General features: G+C 40.1%; 1 protein-coding gene across 1 annotated transcript in view; it reads right to left on the minus strand.

Moving 5' to 3' along the window:
* The window catches only part of itfg1 (integrin alpha FG-GAP repeat containing 1), a 186089-nt gene that overhangs the window by 79608 nt on the left and 82362 nt on the right, over positions 1-24119 (minus strand). The window contains exon 10 of the mRNA XM_052149066.1: positions 21444-21616. Coding sequence (XP_052005026.1) covers positions 21444-21616 — 173 coding nt within the window. The remainder of the gene's footprint in view (positions 1-21443; positions 21617-24119) is intronic.

Raw genomic sequence — 24119 nt, forward strand, 5'->3', positions numbered from 1 at the left:
GGGAGCCAGCAGTGAATTATGGAATGAGGCACTTTTCTGCATTGCTCAACAACCCATCTGCCAGCCCTCTACTTTGTTCAGGACCCTTTATTCTGTGTTTCTCTCTCCGTGAGAGAGATTTTACTTTCTTTTGTCCCTCTTAGTCTGATGTTTACCACGTAGCACTCCTCAGAACTACACCATTTTTGACCTGAGTGGCTAAAAATAGAAACTGCATGAAAGTTTTTCTTTTCTACTATCCTGCTGTTTTTGTTCTACTTGCTTTTGCAGAAAGAAATGCATATATGGTTCACAAAACAAACAATTGAAGCTGGATACCTGCTGCCTACTGACTACAAAAGATGTACTTCAGTTGAGCTACCTAAACAGTGTGATGAGTTAAGTTTTTCAACAGCATCTGCAGCATGTTTTGGATTATCACAGACAATCATTTCCACTCGTCCCTCATTTTTCAGTAATGCACTTATAATGGAAGCCAATTGGGCAAGCATTTTAATGAATTCTTCTGTACAAAGTGTTGAATAATTGGATATAACTTTGGGCAGACATGGTTAGTAAGTTATTCTATTACACTATATAAAGTTAACATCTTGTAGTAGTGTTGTCAAAAATACCGGTACTCCGGTACCAAGTCGATACTCAAAAAAAAAAAAAAAAGTACGATACTAGAATTTCTGAAGGTACCGGAGTACAGGGTTTACCCGTTTTCCAATCAGAGTCGGGAACTTTCGAACGCTCACAACAAGCAAAAGATGACGACAAGCAAAAGATGACGACAAGCAAAGCTGCTGCGGAGGCTCAACTTAATCTTGTCGAAAAGAAAAGTGGAAAAAGCCAGGTTTGGAAATTCTTTGTATTTGAGGCTGATGAAAAGGGAAACATCATAGATCAGCAAAAACCTATTTGTAAACGCAGCTTTCACAATTTTCTGACGAAAGGAGGAAACATATCAAACTTAATAAAGCACATGAAAGACAGACACCAGGATTTATTGAAGCAAATAAAGCAGGTGAGTTTAAAAGCATATTATCATTTGCATTAGGGCTGAAACGTTTAATCGGCATTATCGAAAACGTAGAAAATAAAAAATGTATGAGAAAGTTTTTCATTGTCTAACAGTCGTTTGATCTTATTTAACATAACATGAAATCACATTACACTGTAATGAAGCATGAGAGCAGCACTGCAGATCACGCCTGACGGAGGAAGTATTACACAGATCAGTCCAGATGCACTCTAAACTTTCACAGCTTCATTTTATGTAGATCCCAAAGTATTAGGGAATTATTAAAAAAAAAAAAAAACATTCAGAAGCTCTCGTTGTGGAATAAACTCTTTAAAGAAAACATGCTTTACATCTTAAATGCAGTTATAGTTAATGTGTTATAGCTGTATTAAAGTTCAAATAATACAGAAGCAGGTCATGTTAATAACTATAAACTCAGAAACCGGCATTTCTCTGTGTGGTCGGTGCCTCTTCAATGAGTTGCGCGAATGTCCCGATCTAAGGGGGAGAGATTGAAACTGTACCCGGCTGAGAGAGACTCTGCCTCGGGGACGCTCATACCTTGTGCGCGGACACTTAATGCAGCTAGATTAAAACGCGATGGCTCGCGACTTATTTAATCATAATATATGTGTCTGTGCATTTCTTGCATTTTCATGTGTCTGAAAATTGGCAATATGCAGCTTTATTAATACGAGAGCACTTTGCACATTAGTTTGGAAATAGTTTTTTATTCATTCTATTGTATGCTTGTTTATTTAGTTTTTTTTTAGTACTTGGTAAAAACTTAAAGTAAAAGTTGAAGCAAATCTTATATAAGTGTTCAAAAATAATTTAAGCATACATTGTTCAGTTTCATAATTCAAAAATAATATATTTAACTTGAAGTGTTGCTCAATGGTATATTTTTGTTCTTAGTTCAGCAGTTAATTTGTTAACTTTGTTAATAAAAGAGTGTTGTTTAGTAACCTGTTTTTGTGTTTTGCTTTGGTACCGAAAATGGTATCGAGTACCATGAAATTTTGGTACCGGGACAACACTATCTTGTAGCTATACATACTGAAGTGTGTTAATTAAACATTTATCATTTAACACTTATTTTAAAAGGCATTGCATTTAAAACAGCATGCCATTGGTGCTGTCGGTAAGCCTCAATTTGTATTAAACATGGAATATTTCTTTAATGTGTGTGTGTACAATCAGCTGTATGCATATCTCGTGTTTTTTCATGTAATAATTGGGGCAAAACAAACAGAGATATGGTGCACTTAGGGAAGCTAGCAAGGCATCAAAACAGACACACCTCTCCTACTGTACAGTATACAGTATATTCAATAAAGTGATAATACCCAATTTAACTCAATTGATTAACTTCATATTCAGCTGATTGTATTAGTCCACAACAATCTTAAGTGTCACCAACTCTATGCTCAATAGACCTTATTCACACTAGTGTCATCTTTGATTTTTGACAGGAATGAAAACTAGTGTGAGGGATAAACCTACTATCTCTTCAATGATATGCACTGTATAAACCAGGGGTCAGCAACTTATGACACGCATGGGTAAACACTGGCACGCAAGCAACGGTGAGAGGGAAGTAGACAATTTTATTTAGATAAATTCCGCACCTGCATTCCAATCTACATCTTGATGTAATTCTTCATGATCATGCAGCATGTTTTCATGAGGCCAGCTTTGCTTCCGTCGTGTTTCATTTGTTTCTTTTTGCTTTCAGAACAACAAATGATGTAATAAGGAAAACACTACTATTAATCATTGAGATTTACAACCCAGCATACAGTACTTAAAACCCTCCTTAAACCATGGTTACACTCAAAATGACATTAAATGATTAAAAGAGATAACATAAACCCATGTCGTGGGGTTTATACATTAAACCTGTAAATAAAGTTTTAGGATTTTGCAGGTGCGATTTACAGAAAATGGCTAAATAGTTGATTGGCTTGTGATGCGTGAATGGCTTGCGGAAGGTAGCACGAATCTCGTCACTCATTAATAGTGTTTAGTCTCCCATTCAGCTGATAAAAACACGCTGCCTGATCATGAGGAAGGACTACATCATGTAGATTGGAATACAGGTACGAAAATCTTCTAAGAAAATCACTCGTACATGTTGAAGGTTTATTTTTATTTATTTGTTTTAGCGGTGTTGTCACAGCCATTGATCAGGAAAATAAAAAATGTCACTCCACAAATTTTGACCCCTGGTATAAACTATCAAATAGCACCTTAATCAAATCTAATTTTCCAAAACTCATGTTGTCTGGAGATTGTATGTCAACTGTAATTTCTTGATAGATATTTTTTCAATGTTTTTGTCAGTGGAACGACACAAAACCCCTTTAAACAACCGTACAACCCATTGAAGAGATGGTACGTCTGTCCCTCACAGCCTCATTGTCATTCCCATCAAAAATCAAAGATGGTGCTGCAGTGAATAAGGTCTGATACACAGCACAGATCCATAACAAACAATAATGTGATGTACGCTTTAAATTAATATTTAAGTGCAGCCATGAATTTCCCAGAGTCGTTTTTCCAGCGTTCTGGAAGGCGATGACACTTCCTGCTCAGATTGTGCTGGTCAATCTGGAGCTTGGTCAACTAATCTATGCATTTCACAGCCAAAGACTTTGCGCACCTTTGCTGGCTGCCTGTCAGCACAGGCCACTTTGGGGGCTTTGCCAAAGTCAGCCAGCCAGCCAGGCAGCCTCTGTCCCCTCGACGGATTAACTGATGCCACACATACTGCAGCGCAGAGAACAGCTGCTTTACAGACTCTTTGCAGGCTTAAACGGCTGTCGCACACAGAAGGAAAGTTTTTGTCCTTGTATGGATTTAAAAATACCGTCACTGCCAATTTAAAGACAAGTGGCTCAAACACCAACGAATTTGGACAGGAACTGTCCTGAAAGCAGACTGGCAAAGGAAACCAGAATGTATTGTATGTATCTGAACAGACACAACTGTGTATGTTAGGGCTTGCATGTCAACTTATTTTACTAGTCTACTAGTCATCCAGAAAAGTAGCTGACTAGTCTGCAGATCAGTATTTACCTTATGTATATGACTCAGAATAGGCTCTGCAGCTTCAGCAGTCTCTGCTGTTTCTGACAGATCCACTGTGTTAACAGAGAGTATATGACTGGATAGGATGTCAATGCGGCTTAGATGATGGGGGTGAAATAAAAGTGAACATACTGTATCTCAATTACTAGCTTCATGCTATTTGCACGGTCACAATCAGTGAAAAAAACATATCCCAATCAGTTATAGCTTCTGTGATTTTCTTGCCGACACTTGATTAGTTTAGACTATCTCATAATGTGGTCACAACGCATGCAAGACCGACCTTTCCTCATGCTCTCAAAATGGAGCACAGTAGTGACCGGAAGCCTGCTGTCCCAAAGTGCACACCCTTGTACGTTGTAAAGGAGTTCAATGGAAAGGAGGAGGCAAGAACCGGCCTGGCGATATAAACAATATTTTAATGATTAACTTAAACATAAGACAAACACACACACATGACGGACATGTCCGTAAACGATCTCTCTCTCTCTCCTCACACCACCGTCCCTCTCTGAGGCTTAATTAGCCTGATAAGGGGCCGGGTGTGTACAATCAAGACCCGGCCCCGCCCTCTGCCCTGTCACATACGTAAACACACACTCCTTGTCTAATTGGGAGTTTTGGACCCAATACCATGGCAAACCAAGCAGGGAAGAAGTCGCCTGCGGCAATCCCAGAGGTTGACCTCTCCCTCTACCTCTGTCAACCTCCCTCTGCTCTTTTCCTATCTCTAGCGAAAGAGGAATTCGACTGTGGCATTTCCTGTCTGTTGTGCAGGTTGGGTATCAATTTCAGAGCACAAACAAATGTTAAAGAGTGAGTAAGGCATGTTGAGAGGGATGGTGGGAGGCAGGTATGGAGAGTCTCTGAGGAGTGAGATGACAGATCTCGACCCCCCCCAGGCATCTCTTCAATAGTGGTCCACTTACTCTTCCCAAAGCCTCTCTCTCTGTTGCTGTATGTGCTGGTGTACTTTACTTTCAATATGATCTCAAGGGCAAAAACAAAGCAGTCTGAAAGGTGGATGGCGTTTCAATCATTTGCTACAGCTGCTCTCTCTATGGAAATAGTCTGCTGGTGAACAAGAGGAGAAAAGGGAAAGAAAGGAAGAGAAAGGCACCGCTCCAAAATCTAGTGAGCTGCCTAGCTGTCCACTGCCTTGACAGGCAGCTGCCTTTGAAGGGCACATCTGTTTTCAGATTCCCAACATCATTGTTTTTCAATGTATGCGGTAATCAAAATATATATCATTATATTTTTTACAACACACAGCATTATACACTCACCTAAAGGATTATTAGGAACACCTGTTCAATTTCTCATTAATGCAAGTATTTAATTAACCAATCACTTGGCAGTTGCTTCAATGCATTTAGGGGTGTGGTCCTGGTCAAGACAATCTCCTGAACTCCAAACTGAATGTCAGAATGGGAAAGAAAGGTGATTTAAGCCATTTTGAGCGTGGCATGGTTGTTGGTGCCAGACGGGCCGGTCTGAGTATTTCACAATCTGCTCAGTTACTGGGATTTTCACGCACAACCATTTCTAGGGTTTACAAAGAATGGTGTGAAAAGGGAGAAACATCCAGTATGCGGCAGTCCTGTGGGCTGAAAATGCCTTGTTGATGCTAGAGGTCAGAGGAGAATGGGCCGACTGATTCAAGCTGATAGAAGAGCAACTTTGCCTGAAATAACCACTCGTTACAACCGAGGTATGCAGCAAAGCATTTGTGAAGCCACAACATGCACAACCTTGAGGCGGATGGGCTACAACAGCAGAAGACCCCACCGGTACCACTCATCTCCACTACAAATAGGAAAAAGAGGCTACAATTTGCAAGAGCTCACCAAAATTGGACAGTTGAAGACTGGAAAAATGTTGCCTGGTCTGATGAGTCTCGATTTCTGTTGAGACATTCAGATGGTAGAGTCAGAATTTGGCGTAAACAGAATGAGAACATGGATCCATCATGCCTTGTTACCGCTGTGCAGGCTGGTGGTGGTGGTGGTGTAATGGTGTGGGGGATGTTTTCTTGGCACACTTTAGTCCCCTTAGTGCCAATTGGGCATCGTTTAAATGCCACGGCCTACCTGAGCATTGTTTCTGACCATGTCCATCCCTTTATGTCCACCATGTACCCATCCTCTGATGGCTACTTCCAGCAGGATAATGCACCATGTCACAAAGCTCGAATCATTTCAAATTGGTTTCTTGAACATGACAATGAGTTCACTGTGCTAAAATGGCCCCCACAGTCACCAGATCTCAACCCAATAGAGCATCTTTGGGATGTGGTGGAACGGGAGCTTTGTGCCCTGGATGTGCATCCCACAAATCTCCATCAACTGCAAGATGCTATCCTATCAATATGGGCCAACATTTCTAAAGAATGCTTTCAGCACCTTGTTGAATCAATGCCACGTAGAATTAAGGCAGTTCTGAAGGCGAAAGGGGGTCAAACGCAGTATTAGTATGGTGCTCCTAATAATCCTTTAGGTGAGTGTATATTATTATATATTATTATATTATAGTCCCAGCAAGTTTTTGTTGTTGCTAACTCTTTTTCTGTTTTCTGCATCAGTGCTGAGCACTTGAATATTCTTTATCCTAGCTGAAGAACCTTTGTTTCAATCTATAAAGATATAGCCTATGTTGTAGTTTCAAGTTAAAAATATTAATATTTGCAAAGGTGAGTTTTATGTTTATTTGATATTTCTTTTTTGTTAAGGTGAACATTAATTTATTTGTAAATGTTTTATTTCTTAAATATTATATCGTTTTATAGGAGGTTTCATTGACGTGGCAAATTCATTTTTCAAAGTTTGTAGGTACCCACATTCTTGGCAGTTTTTCTGAGGCTTTTATATTGTTCATATCGATATAGGAATTATATCGTATCGACCGAAATTAAGAAATATATTGTGATATAAATTTTGGCCATATTGTCCAGCCTTAGTTGCTTGTATCCATAGAAAATAGTTGGCTGGGAACGTTCCTGACTTGCCCTGAAAAGGACTAAATTTGGAACTTTGCAACTTTGTGCATCATACAAATAGTACTCTTAATGTAATGTGTATGGGAGACTACTGATTTCAATAGAGTTTGGCGATAGCATGTTGCTAAGCTAATGCTAAAGTTAAGCTAATACCCTATTTAGATTTAACAACTCAAAACCTTTCATTATTGAATGAATTATTTTTAAAATCAGAAGTAGAGGCGAAGTTATGTAACTTCAACATGCAGTGTTCAGGGAAATGGTTGTTCACTTGGTAGTTCGAGAGAGAAATACCTACTCAGTGACCTGCCCTTCCAAGGCATCATTATCCCAGAGCACCTGGGATCCACAAACTGAAATGATGAACAGAAGAAATGACATACTAATGTGCTTCAGTGTGCACTGCTTGGCTAATTAGCCCTGTGTAACGAGTTTCCACTGAGGAAGGGACGGAAACTGCAACAGGATTCAGGTAAGGTTGTTTTTAATTCTCACACACTAATTCACACACTAATACAACACGCTAGCTTCTTGGCCTTCGTGTCGGGCTCTCCCCTGGGCTCTGTTGCTGCTGCTTTTTACGCCACTCTCCTCAAGCTACTGCAATTAGAGACAGGTGTTAGACATAATTTAGCTCAGGAGTGAGCGCCCTTACCGCTTTTCTCTCCCGGACGGGCGCTTGACCACGCCCCCGCTGCCACATACCCCCACCGCCCGACTCAGGCCGGGGCGTCATCCGACCTGCCTACCACTCCCCCCCCATTTCTGGAGAGGAAGTCAGCAGCAGCCATCTGCACCCCCGGTCTGTGGACCACCTTGAACTTAAAAGGCTGGAGGGCCAGATACCAACGGGTGATCCGGGCGTTAGTATCTTTCATGCGGTGGAGCCACTGCAGTGGGGCGTGATCCGAGCAGAGGGTGAAGGCCCGCCCCAGCAGGTAGTATCGGAGGGTGAGGACCGCCCACTTGATGGCCAGACACTCCTTCTCTACGGTGCTGTACTTAGTCTCCCTCAAGGAGAGCTTCCGGCTAATGTACAGCACCGGGCGTTCCTCTCCCTCCACCACCTCGCGAGTACGGCCCCCAGCCCTCTGTCTGAAGCGTCCGTCTGCAAAACAAAAGGGAGAGAGAAGTCAGGTGCATGCAAAAGCGGCCCCCCACAAAGTGCAGCTTTAATCTGTATAAACGCCTGTTGGCACTGCTCCGACCATTGGACCGGATCTGGAGCCCCCTTTTTAGTGAGGTCAGTCAGCGGGCTGGTGACATCCGAATAATTAGGCACAAATCTTCTGTAATAGCCAGCCAGCCCCAGGAACTGCCTCACCCCCTTTTAGGTCTTGGGTCTAGGGCAAGTCGCAATCGCCGTGGTCTTGTCAATTTGGGGACGCACCTGGCCATGACCCAAGTGGAACCCCAGATACCGTACCTCCACACGCTCAACCGTGCACTTTTTGGGTTTGCCGTGAGCCCGCCGCGCAGCGATCTCAGGACAGCCCTCAGATGTTGCATGTGCCGCTGCCAATCATTGCTATAAATGTTGATATCGTCTAGATAGGCAGCGGCGTAAGCAGTGTGCGGTCTGAGGATCCTATCCATGAGGCGCTGAAACGTGGCTGGTGCCCCGAACAAACCGAAAGGAAGCGTCACAAATTGGTGTAATCCGAACGGCGTGGTGAAGGCCATTTTTTCACGGGAAATTGGTGTCAAGGGGATCTGCCAATAACCCTTCGTTAGATCCAAGGTCGAATAAAATCGAGCCGTACCTAACCGATCGAGCAATTCATCAACACGGGGCATTGGGTACGCGTCAAACTTAGACACCGCGTTGACTTTCCTATAATCCACACAGAAACGTACAGACCCATCGCTCTTGGGAACAAGGACGACCGGGCTGGACCAATCGCTGTGGGATTCTTCTATTACTCCCATCTCAAGCATCGCGTCCAATTCTTCTCGAACTACTTTCTTTTTATGTTCGGGCAAGTGACCTGCCCTTCCAAGGCATCATTATCCCAGAGCACCTGGGATCCACAAACTAAGACGATGAACAGCAGAAATGACATACTAATGTGCTTCAGTGTGCACTGCTTGGCTAATTAGCCCTGAAACCAACCCATGCTTCCTAAAATCCCTCAATGGACTTCACATAGTGAGTGTCTTTCATGTGGATTACACAACAGAACAAAAAAAATATTTCAGAGACTGGAAAGTGGATCAATTTAGATAAATGTGCTGTTTAATGCAGAGAGGAACATAACCGGAAAGACTTTACTGAGCATGTCTTCTCCAAATGGGCTGATGTAGGTTTTAAGGGACCTTTCAATTTAATCCGTCCTATCAAAACTGAAGGAAATAAATCTTGGCTGAATGTTTGACAGGCATTTAAACTTGAATCGGGGCTGCATTTCATGATGCCACTTCATCTTAAAAGCAAATGGAATTCAGACCATCATAGCAGATCTAATGCTCTGTTGAGAGTGAGAAATATTGACACGTATTGACATTTATCTTCCATCTTTACGAAATTAAGATATTTTGCTAGTCTTAGTGGAACTGCTGCTAATCCTGACTGACAATGAGACAAGTATTTCCAAACACATGCTCATGAGGTGAATGGCCATTGCCTAGCAACAGAGCCCTTTACAGCTGCAGTCACTATAGATTTCAACTTGAGAGCACAACCAGGGCAAATAATTAAATGTTCAAATAATTAAATGTGTAGATTGTAAAAATAATTTGATGTCGATATAAGAAACAAATGCATGAACTTAATGTAAAGAATGAGCAGTTCTCGTATGAGGAATGAGCAGCTTTACCGCAGTGAAAACGCACCCCCTGTTAACCTTAATCTGCGTATAATAGAAAAATGCAATTACGCCCTAAGGTGTGATTATGCATAGCGTATGTTCAGGTGTTCCCCCAGGCCTCAAGGGAGACTTTTGTCTCGCCTCTCATAAAACTCAAGCACTTCTATCAAGAGAATATCCTGACATCACAAAGGGGCGTGCAATTGGTGGCATTCAATTATACATGCATTAGTTCTGCTTAATGGATCTCTCTGATCTCACTCCTCTTCCTATTCTCACACAGATGCCAAAGCAACTAGAGAACCATGATTGGTCACTTCATCTTTTTCCTTGAAGTGTGGTGTATCTATACTTCCCCCCAGCAGGCAGTTTTAAGAGGTGACATAGGTCATTGAGCTGTACAGGGGCTTCCTGTGGCTAAGGAGACAACTTTTTCAGGGAATAATGACTGGTTCTGTTTCTTCTGTTAATTTCTCACCATACATGGCTGGAAGAACATGACCTTGCCTGTTCAAATGCAAAAGTATAGCTTTCCCATGAAGCCATTTTAAAGAGTAATTCACCCAGAAAAGAAAATTCGATCATTATTTACAAGGGGTGTGTAATGGTTTATCGTGGCACGATGCATCGCCATTCAAAAATGTGACTATGCGCATTGTGGAAGTTGTATTTATTTATTTATTATCATTATTATAGCATCTGTTCTGTCCAATACACACAATGTCCTACACCTATATAATGCAGACATACAAATGGAAATCACTTTATTGGCACAAGGAGCTCTAAAATATGATTAAACACTAGCAGCCGTTGTACGACGAGTTCAGCTGAAAGTGAAACCAGCAGTGAAAGTGAGACGTGCATTTTCAGCGCAAGGGATCAAATGTCCATTTGAAACGTAAGACTTATCTGCTCTGACATAAAATGTTTACAGAGGTTTAATGAGAGAGCTATATTAATCTAATATATATTAGTGCTTCCCTGTCAGTGACAAAATGATAGAGAAAGGAGCTTTGAGCCCTATTTGATGTACAAAACAAGCCCAGACGGGACTTGTGATAGAAATAAAGTATTTTTAAGTCTTTGCAATTAATCACAATTAACAAAAAAAAAAACAATTACACGATTAAAACATTTAACTGACAGACCGCTCTAATAATAATGCTATAGCGGGAATATAATCCTAATGTCATGTCTAATTTAATTTCAACAATAAATTATTATAATTTAAATACATAAGCATGCAGTTCAATTAAATACATTTTTGTATATTTAGATGTAATCAGAAACAATAATATTTTAGAAAAATATTATTTTACATAATTTTTTTTAAATGTTCGTAATCAGTGACAGTGTAAGCAGCATATGCATCTAACATAATTCTGTATTTTCAGTAAGCAGAGTTATTAACTAATATTTCTATTTGGTGTCACCATTGCCCTGTTCTAGGCTGTTTTTAGTCCCAGTACATCTCTAATGGATCTAGCATTTTTAAAAACAGTTATTTTAGCTGGAAACTAACTGCAAAATGTATGTTAAATGCTGCTTCTTTGAGTTAAAGCCTTGCAATAAAAACCTACGAACAGAGAGACAAGTCAGTTTTTCTAAAGAGATTCGATCCTATTTAAAAGCGGAATTAAGGATTTATTAAGAAATCTTGAGGGCATTTCTGATATATCAGATCATAAAGTATTATTATGATTATGAAGCACCAACCTCTCACAGAAAAATGAATGGTAAAAATCACAAAAGGGTGGCTATAGGAAGTTGTTGTTGCTGAACCAACCTCAAAAATTATTAATTTTTTAGAGTGATTTAAGCTTAAGCAAAATGAGCTCTTTTTTAGGAACACCTGTACACCTACTAATTCATGTGATTATCTAATCAGCCATATGGCAGCAGTGCAATGCATAAAATCATTCAGATACAGGCGCTGATCTCAATGATTTCGACCGTGGCATGATTGTTGGTGCCAGACGGGCTTGTTTGAGTATTTCTGTCACTGCTCATCTCCTGGGATTTTCACTCACAACAGTCTCTAGAATTTACTCAGAATCGAGCCAGAAACAAAAAAACATCCAGTGAATAGCAGTTCTGTGGTCGGAAATGCCTTCTTGATGAGAGAGGTCAACGGCAGGCTGGCTCAAGTTGACAGAAAGGCTTATTTAACTCCGATAACCACTCTGTAAGATTGTCGTGAGCAGAATAGCACCTCAGAATGCACAAAATGTTGCACCTTGATGAGGCAGATGGGCTACAATAGCAGAAGACCACTTTATTAGGACCATATTGTTATTAATAAAATGCTCAGTGAGTGTATACCATTGTTGTCATATTTTATTGCTGATTTGACTTTGGTAACTGTGACAAACAGTTTGAGTGATTTCAGTCTTTCATCATTCAAGTTGGCAGAGCTGTACTAACATGACAAGAAGATGACCGCAGAGTAAACTGACTTGACTTGAAGGGACTTGGCAATGGCTCTGATATAAAAAGTGAATGTTGAGGAGAAGAAAACTCCTTCTCCTGTTGTGAATACTAACCACCTAAAAAAGTGAAATATTCTTTAATTAACAGAATGTAATGTACGTGTAAGTCTAACAGAGCTCTGTAGTGCTGGTCATAAGAGAAACATAGGCACACAGAAGCAGAGTGGCGATTAGAGCAGTTCAGAAAACGAGAGAGAAATTGAGAGATAGAGAGTGTGTGTAATAAAGTCTCTGAGGAGCTCTGCTAAACCGGAACACACCTGCTGGCTCACAAGATGTACATCCACCTGCAGCCTGACTACAGATCAGCTCACACCTCTAAACTCCACCTGTGTGCATGAGAGAGCTGGAGTTTACTACAACACATCTCATTACCGAGCTCCTCTACATCTGAACCACCGTGAAAATATTCTAACAAATACTGAGCAGGCTATAAAGATAAAGATGTCAGAAAAAATGTGATTCAACACTTCATAATTGTAACATCTTGGTCAAGTCCACTCTAATCACCATATAAGTGTTCTTGGCAGCTGTGGTGGTGGGTAGGGATGAGGAGAGTGAGAGACAAGCAGAGGGTCTCGTGTTGAAGTCAGTGCAGCCTCACCAGTGCTGAGGAGTAATGGATTACATGTAACGGGATTACATATTTAAAATATAAGTAACTGTATTCCACTACAGTTACAATTTAAATACATTACAGTTACAATCAAAAAGTATTTTGATTACTGCAGAGATTATTTTGCATTTTATTGTTATTTGTTTAATTTAATATTTATTCCTTTCAGATGGAAAACATTTATACATATAAATGATGCGATCCAAAGTGCATCTGAACAGTGGTGAAACATTTTCTTATGATGTGTTACATTCATACGCGCATACAGAGAAGTTTGAAGTAAGTTTGGAGCAGAAGAAATAGAAATAAACCTTGTGTAAATTGTCAGCTTTACACCAAGCTAAAATGCTATTTCTAGCCATTTTACATTCACATGTTACCAGACACGATCATATTTGTTACCAAGAAAATTCATGTTGGATCATAATTTCTCCTTTTCCAGTAAGACCTTTGATATTAGGGGAAAAATCATATTCTTGATAATAATTTTTTATATTTTTTTTCCTGTACAAATATCTAAAATTCTTAAAACAAGATCAATTTGATTTATGTACTTTTAGAAACAACACTGCGTAAGATATTTAGGTTTTCAGAGAACGTATTTTTAACGTGTATGTTGTCTTACTGTACTGGCAGAAAAAAATCTACCTGCGTTTTAGTAATCCAAAGTATTTAGAATATGTTCCTGACCTTGAATAATCGAACGCAATACGTAATAAATGACATTTTACATCATGTAATCTGTAGTGGAATACATTTTTAACTACATTAACCCTCCTAACCCTGTGTCTAACATTCACACATACAAATACATTTAGAAAATCAACACATCAGTAAAAATACATATATTATGCATAACTTTGATTGAACTTGTTTTAGAAACATCACTGCGTAATATATTAATGTTTTTCAGAGAATGTATTTTTATCATGTGTAATTTGTCTTACTGTACTGGCAGTTTTTATAGTCAAAACAAGTGGAAAAATCCACCAGTGCTGAAGAAGTAATCCAAAGTATTTAGATTACATTACTGACATTGAGTAATATAACAGAATATGTTACAAATTACATTTTACAGCATGCTAGAGCTAGCTCCATTGCAAAAAGTATGTGTCTATATTACCATATTCCCCAAATTCACCCTATATTATACTTTTACACACTAAGATTACTTGGCACAAGCTGAATGTGACCATTAGAAATGGTGTGCCTTTATATCCTGAGATGCTGGACATGTTCCAGGGAACGACATTGTGTCCAGATGTTTCAGCAGTATAAACAATGCCCTCAGCCTGACACATGAAATTCAGGGGCAATGGAGCAATCTTACAGCTGTCTTAATAATCTCACTCGCTAATGGAAGACACTACTTAAAGGTCAGAGGCTTTTGATGGATCCATGACTGCATCAGTATAGAATGTTTGAGTGTAAATTGATTACACAACTTCTTAATGCAGCTGGGTCAGAGGACATGATCACTCTGCTTTTAATGATGAGATCAAAAGCAAAGAGAAACGCTTTGGATTCAGAGATATGATCAATGTGGCAGGCAGGAGTTGTCAACCCTCAAAGTGATTTTATTGGTGAGTCAGAAGGCTGATGACAAAGCTCTTCCATCACTCTGTTTAATCCGTTAAGGCCGAAGCAAAATCAAGACCTGGGCAGGACACGGGGACAGAGAGGGTAAAGGAAGTGAGTGCATAGGAGACGGGCCAGGTAATTGACATGTCATTTGCTGATAATGACAAGATTGAAAAGCATTCTTGTTTAGCTGTTCTCAACCATCCTCTTTCTCTCTCAAGGACAAATTCAACAGGAAAACAGCAGTGGGAAAACAAAGCTGGTACGGCAATAAAAGAGGTAGGAGGAAGATGACAGGAGAGAGAATGCACACTTTCTTCTCGAGACCTCTGTAGTCATGCCTGTGTGCTAAGACGACACATTGTTAAAAGCCCAGAGTGAACACGTTTGAATGTGTGCATTCCAACAAAACCAGCTCTGTGAAAGTTTTAAAGTGGAATTTTCATACAAAATTAACAAACAATGAAAAACAAGGACTGCTGTGTAATGGCAGCACAGTATGTTTCTGCCTTGAGTCTGTCTCCATTGCTAAACATATTAGGCTCATTGAATTCCTTTTTAAATGTGTTCATTGATACTGTCTTAGTTTACTTTGCACTGTTACTTTAATTCATTTTATGCTACTTTATTTTATACTAATATTTTTGGTTAATTTGACAAATTTATCTGTACTATGTTTTTTTATTTTTTTATAATTGTATTGCACAATATCTCCCCATATGCAACAATGCTAGCAAAACAAATTCAGAGAGAGAGAGAGAGAGAGAGAGAGAGAGAGAGAGAGAGAGAGAGAGAGAGAGAGAGAGAGAGAGAGAGAGAGAGAGAGAGTGAGAGTGTCTTATACAAGCCATGAAGCACATTTTAAATCGCTCTGAATGTTAACACTCTTTTAGCTGCTTTTCCTTGCCCATGGTCACTTTTTCCCAGACTAGCACAAAATAGTCCCTAAATATACTGTACAGCAGGGTATAAGAAAGGACAGACACTTACAGATATATACAAGAACACTGACTTAATACTATTCAGAGCTCCTCAGCATCATTGTCAGCGTGGGCTAGACTAATGTACTCTCTCAGTGATGGACCGAAGCCTGACATCTCCTAGAAATGTTACTGTGATAAGGTTAAGTTTGTGGGCAATGGAGGACTCAGGAGGCAGCGAAAAGTTGGGGGTGAGTATTTATTTACTCTCTAACGTCACCCAAACAAACTTTAACATAAAAGAGATCTCAGTAGCCAACTTGAACATACAGTGAGACACATTGACTACATAGACTTTTCTGTCGTAATCACGGAGACACCACTCTTCTCACTCTCTCTCCAGCAGAAAGACACATGAACATGCACCCCCCGCCGTGCCACAGTTACTGTTCCAACAGTAAGTCAAGGGTACATCTATACCAAATCAGAGCTGATTTAGAGAAAGTCTACCAGTCTCAATACTGATTTTCCTTAGTTTAGAAGCAGATGTGAGGAATGGTAATGATGTAAATGAACAGACAAACTTGAGTGTGTCAGCAGTTTAAACCCTGTGAATGCATATATCTAAGGTAAGGCTATACTTTGGTGAAGTGAGCAAGGTAGGGATGGAACCCCCAGCCCAGGACCTTTGACAGCCTAATACAAATGTATACTTGCTGTATTATCAAGTTCAAATACTGACTATAAGTTAACTGTATTTTGATGTCCGAACTAGCCATTTTTACGTCACAAAGGCAGCACAATTGTACTTAAAAATAAATAGCAAACCTCATCAATGTTAAATGTTTGGGTGGTTAAGAGGAATAGGAATATGCAATGCAATGGGATCATAGAGAGCCGTGTTGAACTCCTGCATTATTAATCTTGCATTATTAAACGTATATTTTCAATAAACTAGGTATCAGGGACACCTTAAATTGGATGTACAGTGTGATTTTAGTGACCTGAATAAGTTGACCTGTACTGTAAGGTAGGGCTGCAGAACTATGGCAAAAATCATAATTGTCAATGAATTTCCCTCAATATTGTAATTGTGAAAAAATATAACTAAAAAAAGTGAAATAGAAAAGGCAACCAATAAGTGCTTACTTAACGATATAACAGTTAAGTTAACAACATGCAGTGTTCAAACAGTCCAAAGATTCAGAAAAACATGCTGCAAAAAGTCATACAGAGAAAAATAAATCATATAATTGGCACTTTAATGAATCTCTTTTGCAAAATCCTGAATTCTAACAAATGCTAAAGGCTGAAATCAATGTCTATATGGAGATCAACTGGTCCTCAGTGTCCTCTGTGGGCATGGCTTGGGAGGCACTTAAGGCGGTTCTTAGGGGCTGGAACATACAGAATGGCTGTCTACGTCAGCTCCACATCAGGATGACGTTAGGGAGGGGGATAGCCTCATCTTCCCCAGCCCTTAGGGGAATTACCAGTGGGGATTTCCCTCTGGAGCAGATGCGAGAAGAGACTCTTAAGCACATGTTTGACCAAGTGAATGGTCAGCGCCTTCAGCCGCACATTGCACTCACATATCTGTTTTTCACAATTATAAATGATAATCGGTTGTATCGAGTGATGCAGGATGCTCAGACAAAAGAAGATACAACCCAGTTGTTAGTACGAAGGAGCTGTCAGGAAATTTTGTTCCAGGCGGCTCATCATAGTCTGATGGCAGTTCACTTGGGACATGGTAAAACACTAAATCGTCTCATGACCCGCATCTGTTGGACGGGATGTTAGCCGGTGGTGTACAACATGCCGTGAATGTCAGCTGGCGGCCACTCCAAAAGCACCATTGCACCCTCTTTCGTTGATCGAGGTTCCCTTTGACAGAGTTGGCACGGAAGCAGTGCATCTTCGCAACATCTCTGGACGCAGTGTTGTTACGTACACTACACAAGCTGAATTATTAGGGATTAAACCGATTCGGACAAGCGTATTCCATCCACAAATGGATGGCTTGGTCAAACAATTTAATAAGACCTTAAAAAATATGATTTGTAAGTTTGTGTATGAAGATGCTCAGAATTGGGATAGATGGCTCGAACCCCTGTTATTTGCAGTACAAGATGTCCTGCAAGCCTCCATGGGGTTTTCCTCCATTGAATTATTATATGGGCATAATGATAGAAAATTGGGAGGAGAGACCTTCATAGAGCAAAAATTTTATTCAATACATTCTTGTCCTGAGAGCAAAGCTCCACACACTGGGGCGACTTTCACAGGAGAATTTGCTACAGGCACAAGAATGTCAGTCCTGGCTGTATAACAGGGGAGCTTGGCAATGGAAATTTGCAAGAGAAAGAAAAATACTTGTGTTGCTGCCCACATCGAGCTCAATATTACTTGCAAAGTGGCAAGGGCTCTTTGAGGTCACACGGCAAGTTGGGGAAGTCGATAAGGAGGTAGTGTGTATGGATAGGGTTGGGGCTCGTCAAATTTACAATCTCAACCTACTAAAACCACGGAGAGAGGTGGTACCCATATCCTTGGAGACGGTAGTTCTGGAGAGGGAGGAGCTCGGCACGGAGGCAAGTCTAAAAGCCATTCAGTTCACCCCGGGCCCTTGTGGAGACCACCTCTCACCGTCACAATGTACAGAGGTTGCCAGGTTGCAAAACAAATTCTCTGATGTGCTTTCACCTCTCCCGGCCGCACAAATGTCATAAAGCACCACATCGAGACAACCCCCAGGGAAGTGGTACGTAGTCCAAAATCTGGACCACAGGTTGACGACTGCCCCACCGGGAAGTCATGGTGCTCCCTACGGCCAGTCCATCCTTGATGTAAGGCAAGAAATGCCCATGGCCATTCTGCAATGCTATCCAAAAACACAAGAGCTTATAAATGTCTTGCAAAATGGTCAAACTTTAAAAACTTATGCTTATGATTTATCAATTTAGGAATTTCTATGATGTAACCATGGTTTACTCTAAATGTCTTTCCATTTGTCTCACATTTCCTTTCAACAGATGCTACTGATTATGATTTAAAATCCAAAATATCAGACTAAACAGGACACTGTAAGCTTTCATTACGGATTGTAGGTAAGGGCACAACAGTAGCTAAAAATAACTGATACACCTACACCTCATCTGCCAATGACATCCCTTTATCTTATATCTCCTCGACAGGATGTGACAGAGTGAGCGAGAGCGAGAGCGAGAGAGAGAGAGAGAGAGAGAGAGAGGAGACAGAAGCACATAACAAAGAAGAGGAAACAGGAGGAGGTAAAAAAAGAAAAGGGGCTAATACTGTGGTCTAAAGCTGAAAATGATGGAGAAAAACAAAGCTAATAAAATAAAACACACAATTAAAAGCAAACAATGACAATTAACCTATTAATATCTGCTGAGAACTATTTATGGCTCATTTAAAAGAGGTGCAAAGCTCTCATATCAATTTTAAATAGTTTTGACTTTTAAATGTCTCTGGCTAGTTGGGCAAATTTGCTCAACCACCCACACACTGTCTCCAGAAATACACTTACCAACACACTCTATCACATCAGAAACTATGGCAACCTTTGCTAACAAAATGAAAGTTTGAAAGCGTTTTGGAAAAATTTAAATAAGACTGGCACAAATGTACTCGCATCTAAATTCTTGACTCATTTTCAAACGGCAAAATGCCAATTTGTTCGTTGGATATCATCATGCCAAGAGCTGTTCTTGACCTCACAAATGTATGCATACTGCCCCTTTGAAAAATCCACAAGGCCCCTATTACCATTTACTCGATGTAAAAACCTGTATTTGTCTGCACAATGTTTTTCTCTTCCTTGGTCTTTTTTATTTATGAGAGAGATGTTGATTCATTATCGAGAACAGCTTGAAGGGTGCCTTGTTTTCTCAAAATTGAAATATACATACATTATGCAAATAACAGGGGTATGAAATCATCAGATGTAAATAGAAAGATTTTACCAAGAGCTTAAAAAAAAGATAACTGGAAAAAGGGAAGCGAAATGGAAAACACAAACAATAAGTGCTATTTTAACAATACAGTTAGGTTAACAACATGCTCACAGAGTGTTCAAACAGTCCAAAGATTCAGACAAAGATGCTGCAGTTTGCGTAGTCACTTTAATGAGAGAGTTCAGCTGCCAGACAATGGGAGTGTTAAGACTGATCTGAGCACAGATTGGCATGAGATAAGGAAGTGGCCATCTGTGAAGAGAGAAGGTCTTAATGCCTAGCTCCTGGCTGATGAGAATAAAATTACTCTCCAAGGCGCTAAAGCCTTTTGAGGCGACGGTAATGACAAAAGGCTGACTTGATCAAACTCTGGCATATTTCTGGGGTCTCTAGATGCATGTTGCCTGATTATTATCAAAGTGCTGATGATGAGATTGGCTGTGGGGTGATAAGAGGAGCCTATAGCTGCACTAAAGTCTTATGACACTGACCAAAAAAGAGGGAAGGGTTAAGCCTCCACTGACTTAAAGATTAGGTTGTTCTAAAGTAATAAGCATGAAGATCAAAGACAAAAAAGTAAAATCATAAAAAAAGAAAGACTTGTTATCTAGGACTCTATTTGTGCATGTGGATTAACTCTTCTATGCTTTAATTGACTACATGGGACTCTCTAAGTCTGTACAAAAATCTCCTGCCCTTCAGCTGAAGTTTTTTTATGCATCTGAAGTATCTCTCAGAGTCACCTCAGGACCAGCAGCAAAGCCTCTGGTATCTTCTCTCAATCAGAGAGCTGTTAATCCATTCATGCCCTTCCCGCTGGTCTCTTAGGCCTGCCTGTCCTTACTCAGGTCGGGTGAGATCGAAGACAGACAACACGCTTTTGGCTCTTCACCACTACCTGCTCTCTCCCTTTTGTTGATGGAAAGGTTTGGCTAACAGCTGAGAATAAGTCCTCTGATCTATCTAATTTACTGGCCATTAATTGTAATAATGAATGAAGTGTAAATATGCCTTAATATATCATTTTTAGCTGTGCAAACATACAGTATTATGGAAAACAGGATATCCATTGATCTTTCAAAATAAAGAAAATAATTTATGCATGATGAGAATATACTCCAAAGCAATACAATCTCCCCAAACCCTTTATGGAAACTAAGCTCCAAAAAAGCTCATTCAGAAATCATTATGGTTATGACCTCACAACCATGAGCACACAAATATATGTCTGTCCACTTTTATACATCAATGCATATTTAGTATTCAGCAACTTAGCTTGCCCTGATCAAAGACATTGTGAGCTACTCAGCTAGATTTTGGGCGATGAGGTTAGCCAATCATAACAGAGGTCAACTGTATATTTAAGTCTTAAAAGTATAGTAGTAAAAGCACATGGTTAAATTCTAAAGGTCAGAGATAGAGAGGTTGTGGTAATGTCAAACTATATTGCTTTTGTTGCAAGAGACAATGACTAACATTTTAAAATTTTAAATGCTACAAAAGTTTTGAATACAGTCCCTTTAAGTTGCTTGTCTATTCACTTTATCAATATTATCCAAGAAATCTTCCATCTGAAACTTAACCTTTCAAGGAATAAAGGGAGGAAGGAATGCTACAGTGCTTTGAAAAGCAGCTCCTGTGGCAATATAAAACATTTCTTATTCGGATAAAAGGGAAAATAATCAAGGTAAATTCAGTACTTTCAATTTTAATTTCAGTACTTGCTTGTTTCTGATAAAAGTAAAAAAAACAAGTCCAAGATCCCAAGCACTACTTTCTGTGGTTTAATTGTTTACTTTTTAAAGCCTAATAGTGGCAAAGGTTATTTATTTAACTTTTCAACCAAAAACCTATAGCCTTCTATTATGATTCAATGCTACAAAATGGCACAGTAGACCTTCCTTTATATACTATGACTGAGTCTTTTGCATTCACATTTTAACAAAGCTGACTCACCTGGCGCTGGTGTTACAGAGAATGACCAGGGCATCAGGAAAGCCATCCAGGTTGTAGTCTCCTAAGTGCAAGGTGATGGGACTGTGCAATTCTCCCACAGCGGGACTGTCTGGCGGGGGCACAAAGCCCCAAACAGAATCCTTCCTCTGGAAGTCTGTCAACACCGGCACCCACTAGAGATGCAGAGGAACAATGTTCTGTTACACGAGCTGTCATGCATGAGGTCACTGCTAATGTAAAACATTGATGTGAGTTCATTAAAAATTGGCAGTACTAATCCTTTGATTATACACTGATGAGCCAAAATATTATGACCTCTCACAGGAGAAGATAATAATGTTGATCATCTCCTAACAAGGCCACATGTCAAGGTCTGGGTAGATTAGAAGGTAAGTGAACAATCAGTTCTTGTAGTCAACGTGTTGAATGCAGGATAAATGGGCAGACCTGAGCGACTTTGACAAGGGCCAAATTGTTATGGCCAGATGACTGGGTAAGAGTATATCTGAAATGGCAAGGCTTGAGGGGTGCTCCCAGTCAGCAGTGGGGAGTGCCTACCAACAGTGCTCCAAGGAGGGACAAACCACAAACCTGCGACAGGGAGTTGGGCGCCCAAGGCTCATAGATGTGCGAGGGCAACGAAGGCTATTGAGCATCGGAAATGCACCTTGGAGCAGTGGAAGAAGGATGCAAAGTCCGATGAGTCCCATTTCCTTTTACATCATGTGAACAGCCATGCATGTGTGCTCCGTTTACCTGGGGAAGTGATGGCACCAGGATACACTGTGGGAAGACGACAAGCTGGTGGAGGGAGTGTGATGCTCTGGGCAATATTCTGCTTGGAAACTATGGGTCCAGCCATTCATGAGGACATCGATTTGACATGTGCCACTGTAACAAAGGTTAAGGTTGGGAAAGGAGGTGGCGGGAACTGGACAAACCATAAAAATAATGAGAAAATAAAACAAAGACAAAACAAACACAAACGCACACACTGCAGCTGCATTTGGCTCTCTCTCCCTAACTGCCACGTCCCGCTACATTTATCCCTCTCCTCGGCTGATAAGCCTGATTGGAGGCCGGGCGTGCGTAGTCATGGCCCAGCACTGCCCTCCTCCTCGTCACACTCACCTACCTAAACGTTGTTGCACACCAAGTACACCCCTTCATGGCAATGGTATTCACTGATGGCAGTGGCCTCTTTCAGCAGGATAATGCACCCTGCCACAATGCATACATTGTTTGGGAATGTCCGGAGGAACATTATGAAGAGTTCAAGGAGTTGCCCCGCCTCCAAATTCCCCAGATCTCAATCCAATTGAGCATCTGTGGGATGTGCTTGACCAGCAAGTCCTATCCATGGCGGCTCCACCTTGCAACTTACAGGACTTGAAGGATCTGCTGCAAATGTCTTGGTGCAAGATACCACATGACACCTTCAGGGGTCTTGTAGAGTCCCTGCCTCTGTGGGTCTGCACTGTTTTGGTGGCACGTGGAGCAACAACAGCATATTATGCAGGTGGTCATAATGTTTTGGCTCATCTATGTATGTAACAATGGATAATTAAGGTATTTTCCCCAAATAAACACATTTTAAAATGTAAGCGATGGCATTGAGCAGTGCTGCAGCTCTGATGATCTGTTAAATTATATACTGTATATATTTAATAATGTGTGAAAATGTTAATAAAAGTTATTATAAAGTAATACTTATGATTCAAATTGAAGAAATGGCCTTTGTCAGTTACAAACAAATGGCCTTTGTTTGTAACTGGAATTTGTGCAATACATTCAAAAAGTTAAATAGAATCTTACTAGAATAGGTCATTGTAATGAATGTGAACTATGATGATGGATATATAAAGACGCCATCATCTTCATGAATCTTTTGGAAACAGGTTGTTTCTGTCCACTGCACAAGCCTTTTTGGTCATTTTCTGCTAAATTAGAACTAAGCGCTAAACTCTAAAGTGTTGTCACCGAGCATTTGTTTGTAAACAGTAATTCTTAAACAGAAACATGAAAAGCAATGCAGCCATACAAAAGTCACCTACATTCACACCACAGTTCAATAATATTAAAGCATTATCTATATGAAGTATTAAAAACAATAGCAACAAAATATTTACATTAGGTCTCAAATGTTGTGATAATCGGTTTGAACAGTAACAATAGAAAGTGTCATTGATGCTAATAAGACTGGACATCCAAACAAGAAAATATTCTTAAATATTAAATTACTTTGTGAAATTTAATATGCTATAATGAACATGCCAGGGTATGGATTCATCACCTGTTTTGATCAGTGTCTGATATGGGCCATGTTTAATAGGTAAAGTGAAAAACCTGTTTTGAATTCCTCATAGCTGGATTTGAGCAGATTGAGCAATCGAAACTTAACGCTTTGGTTTATGAAGTGAATGTAGAGAATGGGAGTGGTGGTGGTGTAGGGGTCTAATGCACATAACTGGAAAACTGGTAATCAGAATGTCGCTGGTTTAAGCCCCACAGCCACCACCATTGTGTCCTTGAGCAAGACACTTAACTCCAGGTTGCTCCGGGGGGGATTGTCCCTGTAATAAGTGCACTATAAGTCGCTTTGGATAAAAGCATCTGCCAAATGCATAAATGTAAATGTAAATGTAGCCGAAAGCGAAGAAGAATACCAAGCCGAAT

This window comes from Xyrauchen texanus, chromosome 2 (genome assembly GCF_025860055.1).
Source record: "Xyrauchen texanus isolate HMW12.3.18 chromosome 2, RBS_HiC_50CHRs, whole genome shotgun sequence".
Taxonomy (NCBI): Eukaryota; Metazoa; Chordata; class Actinopteri; order Cypriniformes; family Catostomidae; genus Xyrauchen; species Xyrauchen texanus.